This window comes from Pristis pectinata, chromosome 12 (genome assembly GCF_009764475.1).
Source record: "Pristis pectinata isolate sPriPec2 chromosome 12, sPriPec2.1.pri, whole genome shotgun sequence".
Classification (NCBI taxonomy): domain Eukaryota; kingdom Metazoa; phylum Chordata; class Chondrichthyes; order Rhinopristiformes; family Pristidae; genus Pristis; species Pristis pectinata.
In genome coordinates this window covers 812,516-831,814 of record NC_067416.1, presented here as the reverse complement: position 1 = coordinate 831,814, position 19,299 = coordinate 812,516, and the positions used below count along the sequence as shown (strand labels likewise).

General features: G+C 58.6%; 1 protein-coding gene across 10 annotated transcripts; it reads right to left on the bottom strand.

The window, feature by feature from the left end:
• Window positions 1-152: 152 nt before the first annotated feature.
• Window positions 153-19,049, bottom strand: aldh18a1 (aldehyde dehydrogenase 18 family, member A1). Of its 10 annotated transcripts, none has more exons than XM_052027323.1 (18): window positions 18,928-19,049; window positions 17,444-17,556; window positions 15,115-15,320; window positions 12,438-12,587; window positions 11,745-11,849; window positions 11,442-11,594; window positions 10,894-10,987; window positions 10,474-10,598; window positions 8,406-8,550; window positions 7,900-7,973; window positions 7,523-7,622; window positions 7,076-7,293; window positions 6,167-6,304; window positions 5,407-5,602; window positions 3,958-4,079; window positions 3,085-3,271; window positions 2,693-2,788; window positions 153-1,974 (listed from the first exon to the last, which is right to left on the bottom strand). In XM_052027323.1, exons 2-18 carry the CDS (start codon window positions 17,529-17,531, stop codon window positions 1,799-1,801), a joined length of 2,373 nt encoding a protein of 790 aa, XP_051883283.1. In that variant the 5' UTR covers window positions 17,532-17,556; window positions 18,928-19,049; the 3' UTR covers window positions 153-1,798. The 10 variants fall into 10 exon arrangements, with proteins under 10 accessions (XP_051883283.1, XP_051883290.1, XP_051883286.1 ...); XM_052027330.1 differs by having other exon boundaries at window positions 17,046-17,556; window positions 18,928-18,943; XM_052027326.1 differs by lacking the exon at window positions 18,928-19,049 and adding an exon at window positions 18,354-18,372.
• Between the last annotated feature and the right edge of the window lie 250 nt (window positions 19,050-19,299).

The window sequence follows — 19,299 nt, the reverse complement described above, 5'->3', positions numbered from 1 at the left end:
TTGTTAAGGAGGAGACCATTTCTAAGTCCCCAGGAAGACGAGGCCAGTGTTTGTTGTGCAGGTGGTGACCACGGGACACTGAGGTCGACTGCAAACCATCAGTCAGTCCTGCCAGTAAAGTTGTAGAGCTGAATGGGAACAATTCATTCACTTCTGCAAAAAGTTTATTCTGTGACAAATACAAAATATTTTAAAACTATTTGCTGTTATTGCAACCAAGACAGAGTAAAAATCACAACAAATCTACCCACCAGCATCAGTAGGTGACCCACAGGGTTGGTGCAGGTGTAAAACCACTGTCTGGGATCAAGGCAGAGTTGGCTCTTCCATTCTCTGGGGAAGGCTGAGGTACAGGGAGCTCTCACAGAGAAGACACCCGTCTCCATGTGCTGTTGTATCTGCATACCCCAGGTCCAGCAGAGAAATGTAATTCTCCAAAATGGAAGAAGACTCACAAACTGCAGCCATTCCACCCAATTCAGGTCCAAGATGTTCCAGGGACCTGACTGTTAGGCTTGTGTGAGGAGACAGGGGATACTGCTGAAGGACTGATCCTGTCCCCTTACACATGGGTCCCGTTAGAGGAAGTTCATTCCTGTGGATTATGCAGGATCCAGCTAGCACCAGCACCCCAGATGTGCCGAGGTCTCACCCAGCTGTCCAACACAACCAAATATTTTTGTGCTCCAGCGAAAAACAAGTTGCTGGAAGAACTCCCCCAGGAACTGTTCCTTTCTCCACAGGAGCTGCCCGACCTGCTGAGCTGTGGCTGCATTCTCTGTTTGACCTTGAATGATGTAGCAGTCCGACTTCTGCTCCCTGTTCTAATGTTCCTAAACTGTCTGTCTACCAAGCTGCTAAACACTTCAGATATTTAAATGATCACCACTCATTCTTCCAAACTCCACTATCCTCCATCACAGGACAACCCACTGGTCTGAATCCAGCAAACCTCCCACTGTGCCCACCCCAAGACTCAGAAACTGAAGCTGTGCACCAACATCAGGAGCAGTCTCAGCCAATCCTCTCCAGCTGCAGCAAGACTTTCCTCAAACCCATGAGACAAAGATGTGCGTATCAAGCATTGTACTGGCACCGTGCTGAGATTCACAGAGGGATCGTGATCCCTGAACCCTCTGGATACCCACACTGTGGTGGGTCAGCACTGTGCCCTCAGTGGATGGGCTGGCACCTAATCCCCAGATCACAGCCTCCTGCTCCAGGTTGGGGTACGTCTTCTTCCTTCACCTGTCGGGACTGGGATCCTTCACATTGGCAGAGCCCAGCTCAGTCCCATCACAGCCCCAGCCCATCAGGAATTTCAAACTCCCTTGGTGTCGAACAACCAGGAGGGGCAGATTGCTGTGTTTTGGAAGGTGTGCCACGACTCGCAGTGCACAGATGATGTCAGTGGTGCTCTCCTCTTTAATGCCAATCCCTTTGCCCTTGTGTGAAGCTGTGATCCTTGGGGGACTTTACCCGGTGGCATTGCTGGTGGCTGAAGCCTGACCATGACTGATTTATCACTCAACAACCTCCCCCTCGGTCAGACAGCAGTCAGCAGGTAGGCAGAGGGCGGACTGTTGAGGGGCAGGAGGGAGCACCTCGCTGATGGGTCTCCAGGAGACCAGACGAGGTGTGTGGAGACCCATCACCCAAGCACGGGGCACCTGATGCTCAGTTCACCTGTGTTGGCCAACAGTCAGACCCAGACGGTGGGGTGTACGTTGTGTGTGGAGCTGGTGGGCTGGCTGTGATCCTGCCTGGCCGAGCCATAGCTCGTCGCCTGTCTCTGATCCTACACTTGGTGGGGGACGGGGAGGTGCTCGTGGATGTAGCTCATGTTCCCATGCTCTGCGAAGTCACACACGCCCTGCCCCTCCCCACGGAGTAACCACTTGGTGGTGAGCAAACCCTCCAAACCCACAGGCCCGCGGGCATGGATCCGTGCTGTGCTGATCCCGACCTCTGCACCTGAAACACACAAGGGAGCAGCGTTGGACTTCAGGCTGCGTGGAACTGCTCCCACGCTGGGCTGCGCAGCCTCGGCACCCACCGTGAGTTTGCACCCCTCCCTCAGCACCCACGGGCAGCCTGCAACCCCCCCCCCCCCCCCCAGCACCCATGGGCAGCCTGCACCACGACCCCTCAGCACCCACGGGCAGCCTGCACCCACCCGCCCCCCAGCACCCACGGGCAGACTTCACCCTCCCCCCCTCAGCTCCCACGGGCAGCCTACACCCTACCCCACAGCACCCACGGGCACCCTGCACCCCCCCCCCCCCCCCCCCCCACGGGCAGCCTGCACCCTACCCCACAGCACCCACAGGCAGCCTGCACCCCTCCCTCAGCACCCATGGGCAGCCTGCACCCCCCACCCCCAAAACTGCTGACAGGACACGAATGCACAACTGTGGAGACCGATGCAAGCACACTCCGGTTCCAGCAGGTTCCAGTAGCTGCAGAATGACCTGCAGGGTTGTGGGGAAAGAGACCAGTGGGCCTGGTGTGGGAGCTGGCACAGACTCAGTGGGCTGAATGGCCTCCTCCTGAGCACAATGATAGTTTCTGCAGCCAGGGCCTGGCTCCCACACAGGAGGTTTATCCCACAACCCAGCAGCTCATGGAGTAACCAGAACAGGGAAACCCAGCTCACCCAGGGCCCAGAGCCCCCTCACCCAGGGACACTCACCCAGTCCAAAGCGATACCCATCGGAGAACCGGCTGCTGGCGTTCCAGAAGACACAGGCGCTGTCCACGTGCTGCATGAAGTACTCTGCCGTCTCCTCTGAAACAGAGCCCGCACTCAGTCACAGAGCCCACGTTCCAACACGACGCAGCCCACGCTCAGTCACAGAGTCCACGCTCAGTCCCGCGCTCCGACACGACACAGCCCACGCTGCTCAGGCCACAGTGGGGCACTGAGAACACTCGCTCTCCTCCTCCTCGGAACACAGGGCAGCACAAGGGAACATTTCACGATCGGACACCGGGACCCCGTCACTCAGTGACATGGGTCAGACAGTCCCACGTTGGTCAGTAAGGGACGGACACCGTCCCGTGTCGTGGATGATGGACACTCACCATTCTCGGTCACGATGACGTCGGTGTGGGAGCTGCCGTACTTGTGGATGTGTGCGATGGCCTCCTGCACGCTGTCCACCACCTCAATGCAGCACTCCAGGTCCCCATACTCCGTGCGCAGGGACTTCACCTCGGAGGGACTGAAGGTCAGGTAGGAAGCAAACCTGGGCCCAGCGTGGATCTTCACCTGCGGAGAAGGGGTCAGTGTCAGCGGTCCCCCCACACGCCACAGGAGCAAGGCACACCGTGAGGCCACACTACAGGGGCACGCCACGGGAGCGAGGCGTGCCACACTGCGGGAGTGGGGCACGGCGCACCGCGGAGGCACGCCACACCACATGGGCACGGCACAGATAAGACCGAGCAGGAGGTGGACATTCAGCCCCTTAAACCTGCTCACCCTTTAATTAAGTCAAGACCCATTTGAGAGCTCGTTCCCCGTGACCCCTCACCTCCTACGGACTGAAGGTTCCACAGGTATCACGGCGGGGTACTGCCCTCCGTGGATTGGAAACGTTCAGAAGGTTATGGGCCAAACACTGGCAAATGGGACGAGATTGGATGGGCATCTTGGTTGGCACGGACAAGTTGGGCCAAAGGGCCTGTTTCCGTGCTGTGTAACTCCCTGAACTCCAGACGTGTCTCTTCCCTCACACTGAGCTGCTGACAGATGCACGAAGTACCAGCCCGCCCACAGTCCCTCATAGCTTTGGCCACCACAAGACCACAGGCTGGTTGGCCGTGGAAGGCATCACACCCCCAGCCAGTCGTGCCCTCAGAGTGCCCAGTGTCAACACTCCTCACTTCCAGTGTCACCTTCCTTCCAGCTGTTCACCCAACACAGAATTATCCAGCTGTTAGACAACCTCTCACCTGTTCCATTCTCAGCATATCGATTATCTGGTCAAAGAAGGGGGTCCTCAGGTGGTCCCTGTGAACCAGCAGCGTCTCCAGAGCATTGCAGGCTGCAGGGTAGTCACACTTGGAATCGCGGACTGCAAACAGGAAGACACGGTGCAGTGATCATTCCCTGGTCCACAGGTCAGTCACAAGCTGCTGCCTCTGTCACTCCCAGCTCAGAGAACCATGGAGCTCCCAGTCAAGGCAACGGTGACACACGACTTCCAAATCAAATGGAGACCAGGAACAACACTCCTGCCCGACAGGATCGGGCACAGTGATCAAACACGGGGGGGGGTTTGGATCGGTTCTAGAACAGGTCCAGTGCATGAGAACAGGATCGGGCACAGTGATCGAGCACGGGGGCGGGGGGGGGGGGGGGTGCGCGCGGGTGGTTGGATCAGTTCTTGAACAGGTCCAGTGCTGGAGAACAGGACTCAGGTCGATGTGAAACGCTTCACAATGACCGCAGCCTGGCTCAGAAACAAATAGACCAGCAGCAAATGTGGAGCGGCTCCTCTCTGACCCCATGCCTGCTGGAGAGGAGATTTTGTCAGCCTGCGTCACGCTGGGCAGCTCACGGAGCTCAGGATGTCCCGTGTAACGTGTTGTCTCACCCTGTAACCAGCCGCCCTCTGCCTGGATCCAGGGGCCATTGAGGAGCCGGGGAAGGCGATGAGGATCACCGACTCTCATCAGCTCTTCCATGGGATCATAGGAAGCCATTCAGTCCATTGTGCCCATACTGGCCCGGGGTCGTCACACACAGGGTCCCTCAGCCTGCAGTTCCCGGCTCCAAGCCCACACCCAGGGACTGTTTCCCGGTGGGGAGGGTCCAGCCTCTCCCACCCTCTCAGACCCCACCTCTGGGGGAGAACACTTCCTCTCCCCACCCCCCCATCACCACATTCAGTCTGTGCCCCCTGCCCAGAGGAACACTCCATGTTGTGCTCCATCTCAGTCTCCCACCATCTTGTACACCCCTATCAAATCTCCCTCAGCCTCCAATCCGATACCACATCCCTAGTGTGGCTGGTCTGTCCTCATCACTACAGTCTTCCAGCCCCTGGGACTCCCTGTCAGTCTGCACCACCTCCAGTGCTGTCAGCTCCTGTCGTAGGTGGGCACCAACTCTGCACAGTGTTGCTGCGTGTCCAACCCCCGTTGTACAGTGTTGCTGCCGTGCATAACCAGCATTGTACACAGCAGGGACCCTGCACAGTGTTGCTGCTGTGTATAACCCGTGTGGTACACAGCAGGGACCCTGCACAGTGCTCCTGCCATGTTTAACCCGTCTGGTACACAGCAGCAGCTCGACCTCCGGGTAGCTAGTAATCCTTCAGGAGCCCCCCATCCAGCTCCCAGGTATCCCACCAGCCCGAAACCCAGGGTCCCAGCCCGGCCCCAGTCAGTCCGACTCACCAATCTTGACGGCCTTATCTAGATTGGCATCGGAATCCAAGAAGACGTGACAGATTCCCTCACTGTGGCCGAGTACCGGGATTCCTTTCGACGCTTTCTGGATGTCACGCACCAACTGGGAGGAGCCACGAGGAATGATCAGATCGATGAGCTTGTCCAGCCGACACAGGTCCTCCACCTCCTCCCGCGTGCTGACCTGAATCAGAGGGACAACACTCTGCAGGAGTCTGTCACCTGTTCATCGGCCCCTCGGCCGCACAAAACACCACGATCCTCGTCGAGAAAGGCCACAGCCCATCAAATCCACCATGGCCTTTCTGCAGGTCCCCGTCTAATCCCCCCCCCCCGCACCCCTCACTGTCCCCCCCAACCCCCCAACAGTCCATCCCACCCCCTACACCCCTCACTGTCCCCCCCCAACAGTCCATCCCACCCCCTACACCCCTCACTGTCCCCCCCACCCCCCCAACAGTCCATCCCACCCCCTACACCCCTCACTGTCCCCCCCAGCCCCCCAACAGTCCATCCCACCCCCTACACCCCTCACTGTCCCCCCCCACCCCCCCAACAGTCTCTCCCCCCCCTACACCCCTCACTGTCCCCCCACCCCCCCCAACAGTCTAATCCCACCCCCTACACCCCTCACTGTCCCTCCCTGTCTATTCCCACTCTCAGTCCATGTCCCCAAACAGGAGGGGGGAAGCTGAGACCAGCAGCACTGTCAGTTCACGGACATGTCTGCAAAGCTGCTCACACTCACCAGCTGGACAGCGTCCCTGACCCCATGAGCCGATAGTGCCTCCTGGGTCAGGCGGTGCAGAACGTGGTTGCTGTGCGTTGCTTCCTTGCCCCCTTTCAGTAAGAGGCCATTGCCACTCGCGATAGCCAGTGCTGACACCTGATGGACACAAACTCTCCAACTTCAATCCACGTTAACTCCGTTACGTTCCGGCTGCTCTCAGCTTAAATCCCAGGAGCAGCGGTTCCAGGAATCACAGAAACATCGGGCTGTTAACCAGCACTCGGTCCGAACCAGCGATCCAAGTGCTCACCCAGATCACGTGCACCAGTCTCTGCCTCCCCAAACCCCTAGGCAGTGTGCTCCAGATCCCAAAAAATCTTCCTCAGATCCCCTCATCGTAAACCTCTGCCCTCTGGTCTGGGTCACCTCTGCTATGGGGAAACGTTTCCTACTCCCTGCCCTATCAGGACTCCGTTCGACCCCTCCACTCCAACCCCAGCCCCTCCCAACTGAAACGCTCCATCCCAGTGAACCCTCTGCACCGCATTCACCCTTCTTGTAGTGCGGTGACCCAAACTCTGCTGCAGCTGGGGCCTGACCAATGCTGCGTAGAGTTGTCACAAAACCTCCCGACTCTTTCATTGTACGTCCCCCTCATAAAGGCAAGAACCCACGTGCCTCATCGGTGCTGCCCAGGATCCTGGATCGCTCAGTTCCAGGTCAGAGAGAGGACTGTGTCAGCCTGCCCAACCGCAGACCCTCCCTCACCGCAGACCCTTCCTCCACCTCAATACTGGTTACAGACCAACCCGTCCCTCTGCCATTACTGATGATCATCGGGCGATTGTGGGGGAGAGACAGTGCCCCACCCACTGATCCCCCCCACTGCGGTCCCCTCACCCCATGCCCTGCTCCATCCCACCTCACCTGGGGCAGGCAGTCAGGCCGGGATTCAAAGATGACCAGGAGAACCCCGATGGGGACGGTGACCTGCTCCAGGTCCAGCCCGTTGGCCACCCGCGTCCGGCGGATCAGCCGGCCCACGCTGTCCTGTGCCGACCCCGCGATCTGACGCAGCCCGATGGCCAGACTGTTCAACCGGGCTGTGGTGAGCGAGAGTCGCTTCAGCAGCGGCTGGGAGAGGCCTGTCCGTGGGGAGGGGGGACAGGGAGCGTTGGTGGGGGGGGGGGGCGGTAGCGGGAGGAGGGGTGGGGAGGAGGGGGGGTGAGGGGAGGGCGGGAGGGAGAGAGAGGCAGGTCTGTCAACTCTGTAACACGACACCCCTGCAGCCTGCCGTCAATGCATCACCCAGTGACACCCGGCCACACGCTGCCCATACGCGGAACGCGCCACCTGTACGCGGACTGCCCTGACCTGTAGCCTCCGCCTTCTCCATGTCTCTGCGATTTGCGCTCAGGATCTCGTCGCGATGGTCCGTCAGCAGGTCGGCCAGTCGGTGGATGATGTCGGCCCTCTGCAACACACCAGGGGAGACTCAGTCCGCGGCACACCCACCCACCATACCCCCTCCCCTTCACCCTGTGCCCAGGAGCACCCGACGTCAGCCCCCGTAACCCTGGGGTGGGGGTCGGGTGGGCAGGGTCAGAGGTCGATAAGGCAGCACGTTTGCAGGGTCCCATCGCGACGTGATTGGCTGAGCAGTGGGCTATCAGCATTGACATTCAGCCCCAGGGATCAGGTCCGGACCACCTGCACCCCCAGGCTGATGAACACGGTGGGACCTCACTCACCTGCTGTGGCAGTAACGAAGACATCAGCCTCCCGTCCGCCCGCGCCATCTCTGCCTGCTGCTCCACGGTGGGCCCTGAGGGGACAGAGCATCATCACTGCACCCACAGTCCACCACCCCCCCATCCCCGCCTCACCCCACCCCCCTCCCCATCCCCGCCTCACACCACCCCCCTCCCCATCCCCACCTCACCCCACCCCCCTCCCCATCCCCACCTCACACCACCCCCCCCACACCCCTGCCTCACCCCACCCCCCCTCCCCCTCACACCCCCTCCCCATCCCTGCCTCACCCCACCCCCTCCCCATCCCCACCTCACACCACCCCCCCCACACCCCTGCCTCACCCCCCCCACACCCCCTCCCCATCCCTGCCTCACCCCTCCCCCTTACACCCCCTCCCCTCCCAGCCTCACCCCACCCCCTCACGCCCCCTCCCTCCCCACCCCTCCACCCTCACCCTCTCCCCGTCCCCCTCCCTCTCCATCCCTCCCTGATCCACACCTACCTGCGGGCTTCACCTCTGAGAAGAAAGTTCCAATCTTTTTGCCCTCCACTATATCTGTGATCACATGACCCGTCACCCTCGGGTGGGTCCCACTGGCGATCACCACCGAGGTCCCTCCCTGCAGAGCCCAAAGGGCTGCCTTCACCTGGAACCAGATCAGACGTGTGTGGGGGTAGGATGGGTGAGGCCCCAGCTGTTCTCTGTTCACAGAGGGACGATGCCTCCCTGACACACCTCACAGCCCCTCGCCCTCCGGTGCCTCCCCGACACACCTCGCAGCCCCTCGCCCTCCGGTGCCTCCCCGACACACCTCGCAGCCCCTCGCCCTCCGGTGCCTCCCCGACACACCTCACAGCCCCTTGCCCTCCGCAGGCTCCAGAACCAGAGGCCAGGACAGTTCAGCCGATCCCTGTGACCCCTCACTGGTTCCATCCATCTCCACCATATCTTCTGCTCACTGGGGCTCCCCGAGAGAAGGCTCCTTCCTCACTCCAACCCTTGGGTCCTGAGCCCAACCAGCCCCCAACGACACTGCCCGAGTCCGAGGGAATTCCGGAAGCAGCTCCAAGGGCATTCCAAAGGGAATCTCTCCGTCCCTCCCACTGAGAGCATTTCCTGGTAACCTGTCCATCCAGAGTCACTGCACCCTCTTTACACAGGAATACTTTGGGATATGGACAGGCTGCAGAGAGCTAACCCCTGGGGCTCGGAGAATCCACAGGTGATTCAAGGGGTCAGCAAGGGAGATGCTGAGAGCTCAGCAAACTGTCAGGTGGGGCAGAATCTGTCATGTTGTACAGCACAGAAACAGGCCCTTCGGCCCACTGTATCTGTGCCGACCATCTGTGCTAATCCCACCTGCCTGCGATAACTCCATCTCTCTATGGCCCTGCTCATTCACGTACCTGTCCTGATGCCTCATAAACATTATTACTGTTGCTGCTTCCATCATCCCCTCTGGCAGCTCTTTCCAGAGACCAACTACTCCTTGTGTGAAAAATTTACCCCTCAGGTCCCCTTTAAACCTCCTCAATCACATGTCATCTAGTTATAGACACCCCTACCACAGGAAACAGATTACCTACCCCATCTATGCCTCTCATTCCTGTATAAACCTCTATCACATCACCTCTCAACCTCCTTCACTCCAGGGAACACAGGCCCAGCGTGTCCAACCTCTCTTCGTCCTGGGCCAAAGGGCCTGTTCTTGTGCTGTACTCTTCTACATCCTATTAACCAAGCCCTCCAATCCAGGCAACATCCTCGTGCAGCTTTTCTGAAACCTCTCTAGCTTAATCCCAGCATTCCTGTAGTGTGGTCACCAGAACTGCACACCATACTTCAGGTGTGGTCTCACCAACGTCTTGTATAGTTGTACATGACGTCCCAACTCTTGTACTCAGTGCCCTGACCGATGAAGGCAAGCGCACTAAATGCCTCCTTCAGTACCCTGTCTACCTGTGTCGTCACTTTCAGGGAACCGTGTACCTGTAGCCCTGGGTCTCCCTGTTCTACAACACTCCCCTGGGCCCTGCCGTTCACTGTGTACATCCTGCCCTGGCTTCACTTCCCAAGATGCATCACTTCAGCACTGGTCCAACTTAAATTCCATCTGCCTTTTCCCTTGCCCATTTTTGCAGTTGATCAAATCTCTAAACTTGCTGATCATGGACTTGGAACATTCAGGAAGGAGCAGCAGAGGTTGAAAAACTGGGAATGGAACAGGAACGGAGGTGGGATCGACCAGAGACTGCAGGCTCCACACCTTCCTCTGACAGGGCAGCCTAACTCCAGCCCAGACTCCACCAGCACCGGAGACAAGGTATTGCCACAAAACACCTGGGCAGTGTGGTGTGGGAGGGGGATGGGGAGGGGGAGCCCTGCAACATCTGGAGACCAGATGTTCAGTGAAGCCTAGGTGCTTGGGAAGCTGATGGAGAGAGAACAGACAGAAGTACACAGGACACAGATCTCGCACTGATGAGGCTCCAGTGTACAGCAGGGTTCAGACGCACAAATCCGCCCACTGGATCCCCACCCTGACTGAGGAACTGCGCCCCTTCCCCACCTTGGCCTCCATGCCTCCGAGACCCACTCTGGACTTGGTCCCAAACGTGATGGACTGCTGGTCTCCGGGGTAGAAAGTGTCGATCAGCTTTGCATCGTCCAGCCCCGGTGGGCAGTCATAAAGGCCTGAAACACAGGAGAGCCCTTCGATTGCACCAGATCACCAGAGACAGAGGCCAATCAGCCCCTCCTACCTGTTCTAGATCAGGGTCTATCCATTACTGCGGAGACACTGTTCACACTCAGTAACTCCAACCCCACAAAAACACTGTTCACCACCAATATCTCTGTACACGTTGTTACACACATCATTGTCTCCACACCTACAATGTTCACAATCGTTACCTACACACATTATGGGTGCCCTCCCCACACACTCAGGCACACAGGCACGCACACACGAACAGTGTACCACACTCACCCTCCACATCGGAAAGGACAATCAGGAGGTCGGCCTTCATCTCCACGGCGAGCCGTGCTGCTAGACTGTCGTTATCCTTGATGCTGATCATCTGCTGCAAACACCAAACCTCAGAGTGAGGGGCAACTCAAGCAGGAGCCAGCGATCCCACCCCTCACAGAGAGCTGTGACCAAAGGTCAGCCTCAACACTGCGGCCCCCTCCCCAAGCATTGCCCCTCCTCCCCCACCTCCCCAACCATTCCCCCTCCCCAACCATTCCCCCTCCTCCCCCACCGTTAGCCCACCGACCCCAAACCCCGTCAACTCCATCACCGGTGACCATGGGCCCTGAGCTCCTGACACCCTCCCCCAAACCCTCCATCCCCATCCCCACCCCCGAACTCTTCCCCCTCCCACCACCCCCCCCACTGTGACATTTGGCAGTGCTGGGAAGGGGCTGGGACCATCAGCCCACGCGGGGGGGGAGGTGGAGCCCCTGTCTGGGGTGGGGGGGGGGGTGTGCCCACCTCTCTCTGCAAGCCCCGATCCCTGGCCCCCCCCCCCTTACCCCCTGCAGGTCACTGTTGGGTTCCGGGGGGGGCACCACGGCGTCGTTGGTGTTGATGATAGGGACGATGTTCATGCGCAGGAGTTCGTGTAGGGTGCTGCTCAGGTTCCGGCGCTTCTGCTCGTCGTGGAAGTCCAGGTTGGTCACCAGGATCTGGGGGAGGATTCAGACACTAAGGCTGGACAGTCCAGCTTGACCCTGCTGATCCACAGGGAGACGTTCACCCAACCCGCACAAACGGACGGGGAGCGGATAAACCCTCACAGCTTTAGTGTGGGAAGGATCTGGGGAACGTTAACCCACCTGAGCAGCGCAGATGCTGTACTGTGTGAACATCGCTTCGTACAGAGCCATCAGACCGCTCTGACCCGCAGCCGCGCAGGCGCGGGCTTCCAACACGGGGACTGTCTGCAACAGTCAAATCAAACACTTCACTCAGAATCCGCGCCACACAACAGGCTGCCAGCCCCTAGTCACCATCCCTCTCCACACGTTCAATACCCCCATCCAACGCCTCTACCAACACCCCACCTTCAGTGCCCCACACCCGTACCTACACCTCGCCTTCAGTGCCCCACACCCGTACCTACACCTCGCCTTCAGTGCCCCACACCCGTACCAACACCCACCTCCCACCTTCAGTGTCCCACACCTGTACCAACACCCACCTCCCACCTTCAGTGTCCCACACCTGTACCTACACCCCACCTCCTTCCTTCAGTACCCCACACCTGTACCAACACCGCACCTCCCTCCTTCAGTGTCCCATGCCTGTACCTACACCCCACCTCCTCCTGCAGAGTCCAACCGGACACTGACTGCCCATTTCGGAGGAATCCTTTTCCAGCTGTTCTATGTCCATCCTCAGCCAGCACCCTGAACACCCCCGTGACCTCCCTATGCCCCCATGAACATTCACCCCACCCCCCCACAAGCCCCCTGACCCCACCTGAACCCCGTGACCTCGCCCTCCCTGGCGCCCTGGCTGATGCTCACCATGTCCTTCAGCTGGTTCTGCCCTGAGTGCAGAGCCTGCCGCACGCTCTGGGACAACAGGATCTCGTGACGCAGCCGCTGCTTCCCGAAGGCCACCGCGCCACTGGTGACGATCAGCATCTCCCGCCCCTGGTTCTGCAGCACCGACACCTGGCGAACACGGACATAACACGGGCACGCAGTCACCGCCACACGCAGACATAACACGGGGTCACGCAGTCACCACCACACTCAAGTATAACACAGGCAAGCAGCCACCCCACACAACACACAGGTATAACCCAGCGAACACACACACCGCCAGTGTAAGGGGGACCTGGTGAAAGTAGATTGGGAGCAGATGCTTGCCGGTAAAACGACAGCTGGCAATTGGGAGTCCTTTACAAGAATTTGTAAGGGTTCAGGGCCGGCACGTTCTGGTAAGGGTGAAAGGCAAAGATGGCAAGAGTGGGGAACCTCGGATGATAAAGGATGTTGGAAGGTTTGATCAGGATAAGGAAGGCACGTGGCAGATATAGACAACTGAAATCGAGGGAGTCTGCTGAGGAATATAGAGTGTGTAGGAGAAGGAACACAAGGAAGAAATTAGGAGGACGGAAAAGGTGATGAAATATTCTTGGTAAGTAAGGTTAAGGAGAATCCTAAGACATTCCATAAGTTTATCAGGAGTAAGAGGTAATCAGGGAAAGAGTGGGTCCTGTTAGGGACCAAAGGGGTAATCTATGTGTGGAGCCAGGGCGTGTGGGCAAGGCCCTAAATGAATACTTCTCGTCTGTATTCACAAAGGAGAAGGAGGTGGAAGATGGTGAGTTCAGGGAGGGGTACGTGGATAATCTGGGGCAGGTCAGTGTGAAAGAGGAGGAGAAGTTAGACATCACCAAATGTATAAGGGTTGATAACTCCCCAGGGCCCGATAAAATCTATCCCGGGAACCTATGGGAAACAAGGGACAGACATATTTGCATCATTAGCCACAGGTAAGCTACCAGAGTTTTCTGTAACTACAGACCGATGAGCCTTATGTCTGTGGTAGGGAAATTATTGAAGACAATCAAAATTATTGAAGAAAATTATTGGAGAAGATTTATCTACATTTGGAAAGGCAGGGCTGATCAGGGATAGTGAGCATGGCTTTCTGAGGGGGAAGTCTGTCTCACTAATCTGACTGAGGTTTTTGAGGAGGTAACTAAGATAAAGGCAGGGAGGTAGAGGTTGTACATATGGACTTTAGTAAGGGCTTTGACAATGTCCCACGTGGTTGGCTCGTCCAGAAGGTTAACACACATGGGATCTAAGGTGAGCTGGCTAATTGGATCCAAAATTAACTGTGATAGGAGGCAGAGGGTGGTGGTGGAGGGGTGCTGACCGCAGGGACCGGTGCTTTTCTGTGACCGGTGCTGACCGCAGGGACCGGTGCTGGGCCCTACTGTTCGTGATCTGTATTAATGACTTGGATGTGAATGTAGGGGATATAAATAGTAAGCTGGTATTGGAATTGGTTTATTATTGTCACATGTACCACGAGAAGCTTTGTTTTGCCTGCGTTTCAGACAGATCATTCCGTACATTAGTACATTGAGGTCGTACAAAGGGAAAAACAGAAGGCAGGATATAGTGATACAGTTACAGGTGGATAAACGAGGTGCAAGGGCCACGTTGAGGTAAACCGAGATCAAGTGTTCATCTTTATCATACAAGAGGTCTGTTCAATAGTCCTATAACAGCGGGATAGAAGCTGTCCTTGAGCCCGGTGGTACGTGCTTTCAGACTTTTGTATCTTCTGTCCGAGGAAGGTTGTCTAAGGATAGAGCAGGATGTAGATCATATGGGAAGTTGGGTGGAGCTTTGGCAGATGGAACTTAATCCCGGCCAGTGAAAGATGATGCATTCGCAGAAGTCAAATACTGTAGGTCAGGTACAGTAAATGGTGGAGTGCTATGTTAAAGAGACATTTAGACGGACACTTCAACGGGCAAGGCATAGAAGGGTACAGACCTACTGCAGGCAAGTGGGATGTGTAGATGGGCAAAAAGATCGGCACAGACGTGGGGAGAAAGGGAGAGACGTGGGGGGAAGTTACTGGGACCGGAGGGCTTGAGTTATGAGGACAGGCTGGGACTGTTTTCCCGGGAGGGTGAGGGGTGACCTTATAGAGGTTTATAAAATCATGGGGGCCATAGACAGGGTGGACGGTCACAGTCATTTCCCCAGGGTAGGGGAGTCTGAAACTAGAGGGCATAGTTTAAGGTGAGAGGGGAAAGGTTTAAGGGGTCCTGAGGGGCAGGTTTTTCACACAGAGGGTGGTGGGTGTGTGGAACGAGCTGCCAGAGGAAGTGAGGGTACAATTACGGTGTTTAACGGACATTTAACACGGATGGGAAACACTTAGAGGGACGTGGGACAAGTGCAGGCAAATGGGACTGGCTCAGGTGGACAATTTGGTCAGCACGGACAGGTTGGGCCGAAGGGTCTGTATCTGAGCTGTACGACTGTGAGACAGGGATAATGAGAAGCTGGTTCTTCAGATACCCTCAACAGTAGCTCTGCGACCTTGCTCTGGAGATGTTCCTGGGCATTTCCCCACCCCCACCCCCCCAAACATTTGGGTTTGTGCTTGGCCAAGAAGCCAGTGGAGTGAGACCCCACTCGGTGAGACAGTGACGGAGCCACTCCACACCTGCTCAACGATGGAAGCCAAGCGTCCAAGGGCCAGGCCGCACTCATCGCCCCGGGTTACCACGGCGCTGCCCAGCTTCACCACGATGCGTTTAGCTTGCTTCAGCTCGCTGCGGTGGGCAAAGGGCTTCTCCGGAGTCCGGCTGTGGAACGGGAGGTTGCTCCAGTGTCGGGCAACAGCGGGAATTGATCCGTAACTGGGGAGACCTGCAGGGAACAGAGTGTGGTCACAGCCCAGGGACCTTTCCTCAGGAACCCCTCGAGGGTGGGTTCAGCACCCACCCACCCACCACCCCCCCCCCCATCTCACCCCTCAGAGAAAGGTGGTGGGTGGTCCCAGTGGGTCCCAGTCTCAGAGTGGCTGAGGGTGGGGGGGGGGGGGGGTGACGGAGGGGGGGTGCAGGGAATGGTACAGAGCCGGGGGGAGGAGGGGTGACGGAGCGGGGGAGGGGGAGGAGGATGGGTGACGGAGCAGGGGGTGCAGGGAACAGGACGGAGCGGGGGGGGGGAGGGGTGACAGAGCGGAGCAACGGGCAGTGGGCTGGGTGCAAGTGGAGGAGGGGGCCAGTGTCCGAGTGGCTCTCTCCCATCATTGGCGGCAGGATCTGGCTGATTGCCAGCAGTAGGCATCACTACATGTTCCCCGGTGAAGAGGACCCTCTGCAAAGGGAATGAGGAGCTGCCCTGCCCAGCAATGGGTTGGACCCTGCCCCCCAACCCCGTACAGTGCAGACACTGGCCCATGTACCACACAGGAAGGTGCTGCTCTGCCCAAGATGTGCTACACCCACACCACAGGACGTCACAGAGCAGAACAGGGTTATCGTGGTGGGGATTTCACTTTTCCAATATTGACCAGCCTTAGAACAAGGGGCTTTGATGGGGAGGAATTTGTTCAGTGATCTCTCACCCCTTCCCCTAACCTCGTGCCCTCTGGTTATACATCCCTCTGCTATGGGGCAGAGGTTTCCATCTACCTGGTGAATCTCCTCTCATTTCCAGAGTGATCACACCCTTCCTACAGTGCGGTGACCACGACTGTACACAGTACTCCAGCTGTGACCACAACCGTTTCACTTGGTTGTACCTGAACCATCCCCAACACAAAACGTTAACTGGTTTCTCTTCCCACAGGTGCTGCTGACTGGCTGAGTTCTTCCAGCATTTCTGATTTTGTTTCAGATTCCGACATCTGCAGTTTTATTTGATTCCCAAGTATTCCACGTGCTTTTCTAACACCCTGTCCCCCAGCCTGGTCACATGTACCAGGGACCCTCTGTTCCTCAGTACTTTGTGCATTCCCACCATTCACTGTGTACACACCATCACCTCACACTTACCAGGACTACGTTCCACCTGCTAGTGTTCAGTCCATCTTACCAACTGATCAATAAAGCCCTGGAGCCTAACAACACCCTCCTCACCACCACCACGTCACCTCTGAACTTACTAATCATGCTCCTACATTCAGAATGTTTACCACAAACACTCTGGATCCACAAATCCCCGTGCTAACCACTGGCTTCCACTCACGACAACAACCCTCCAGCGTCACTCCCTGCCCCCCATCACTTGGCCATGGACTCCAACCTTTTGGACCAGTTTCCCACCTACGACTTTGACTGCACAGGTTGCATTGCCTGCACCTGCCCTCACCAGCCCACTCTCTTACATCTGCAGAAAGATTCAGACCGGATCACCCCGTAACTTAACTGGGCCACTCCAGCTGCATCTCCCAAACCTGCGACTTCTGCCTCCAAGGGGGACCAGCAGAGGGGAACACCACCTCCAGCAGGTTCCCCTCCCAGCCACGCACCCTCCTGACTGAGCAATCTATCACCGGTCCATTGCCCGTCCCAGAGCTCCCTCTCCACCAGCACAGAGGGAGGACCCACGGAAGCAGGACTGCACCCGTTCACGAGCCAACCTCACCTCCACCTCAAGGCCAGTTAGGGGTGGGGGTAACTGCAGCCCTGGCCACTGATGCAGCAGTGGGGCACTGGAGCCCAGTCACCTGGCAGATCGGAAGCAAGGTCCCTGGGAGGGATTCGAACCTGCCTCACAGGTTTGTTCAGTTATTTCCATGAATCTAGTTTGTTCTTCATACCCACAATCCCTGGGGTAAACAGCACAACTGCAGAGACAGCCAGAGAACCAGGGCAGTGCCTGAAACGGCAGAGAATTTATAAACAGTTTGAGACCACACGACCCAGTTATTCACATCTCCCAAGGTGCATGGGAGAGCCCTTCACCCTCAGTGGGGTGGGGTGCATCGAGACCAGCAGTGTCCACATCCCACCAGAATGACCACACCAACACTTCTCGCTCACATTTCGTCAGCCAGCAGCCCGTCCGGGGTGAGGCAGTGTAGGTGGCGGCAGTGCGGAGCAGAGGACTGAGGCCGGCTTTCAGCAGCATGATGAGCCTGGTGCAACACAGTTACCTGCCAGGGAGCAGAAACAATGCGTGGGGTCAGGTCACGTCCCAGTGATAAACAAACACTCCGAGCTCTGCTGTCACTGTCCCAAACACACTGACCACACAGTGACCCCCACTGTCCACACACACACACAGACCACGCAGTGACCCCCACTGACCACACACACACACACAGACCACGCAGTGACACCCACTGACCACACACACACACACAGACCACGCAGTGACCCCCACTGACCACACACACACACACAGACCACACAGTGACCCCCACTGTCCACACACACACACACAGACCACGCAGTGACCCCCACTGACCACACACACACACACTGACCACACAGTGACCCCCACTGTCCACACACACACACAGACCACGCAGTGACCCCCACTGACCACACACATACACAGACCAGTGACCCACGCACACAGACCACACACTCACCCCCACATCGATCCAGCCCCCCTCCCCCCGCATTGACCCACCACCTGCCCCATCCCCGACTCACGCTCCGTTCCCGGTTCCGCGGAAGTTTCCGGATGGGACCGGGGAGCGGAGCCCGAGGGCGGGGAACCCAGACCCGGAAACCGAGGCTGCGGAACCTCCACCTCTTCCTGAGCGGCGCGATCGCTGCTGGGACCCGCCCCCGAGATACGCTCCATGTCCCCGGGATACGAGCTCCACTCCCTTGATACGCACCATTCCCGGGATACGAGCTCCGCCCCCGCTCCCCGATCTGAACCCCGCCCCCTGGATACGCACCGCCAGCGGGATACGAGCTCCGCCCCCGGGATACGTACCATGTCCCCGGTTACGCCCCATGTCCCCGGGATACGAGCTCCGCCCCCCGGGTTACGAGCTCCGCCCCTGGGATACGCCCACGCTCCGAACCCCGCCCCCTGGATACGCACCGCCCCCGGGATACGCCCCCTGCCCCGTCAGCGGCTGATGAAATCCGCTCCGGTGCCACGTGGAGCGGGTTCGGTTCCCGGTTTTTTGCGGAATGTTCGGTAGCGACTGTCCCCGGTTTACGGACGGATCGGGGCTCAGCGCAGGTCCTGCGGCTGGGAATCTGCCCCTCACCCCCCCCGCCAAAGGCTCTGCCTCCCCCCAGGACCGGAGATCTCACATCCCGCCCCTGGACCGGGACCTCCCCCTTAGAGCTCCCCTCCCCTCCCCCGGACCTCACCCCCCCCTCCTCCCCCGGACCTCACCCCCCCCCCTCCTCCCCCGGACCTCACCCCCCCCCTCCTCCCCCGGACCTCACCCCCCCCCTCCTCCCCCGGACCTCACCCCCCCCCCTCCTCCCCCGGACCTCACCCCCCCCCTCCTCCCCCGGACCTCACCCCCCCCCCCTCCTCCCCCGGACCTCACCCCCGCTCTCCTCCCGCCGGTAAAGCGGACACCGGCCGACGAGCCGCACTTTCTGCTGGAACTGCAGGCGGCGTCCGCACGCTGCTGCGGAGCGGCAACTCGACGGCCCTTCCCCCTCCCCCTCCCCCCTCCGTCCCCTCCCCTCCCACCTCCGTCCCCTCCCCCTCCCACCCTCCCCTCCCTAGTCCCCTCCCCCTCGCACCTCCCCTCCTCCCTCCCCTCTCCTCCCTTGTCCTCTCCCGTCCCCCTCCCCACCTCCCTCCCTCGTCCCCTCCCCCTCGCACCTCCCTCCCCTCCTCCCTCCCCTCTCCTCCCTTGTCCCCTCCCCTCCTCCCTCCCCTCTCCTCCCTTGTCCCCTCCCCTCCTCCCTCC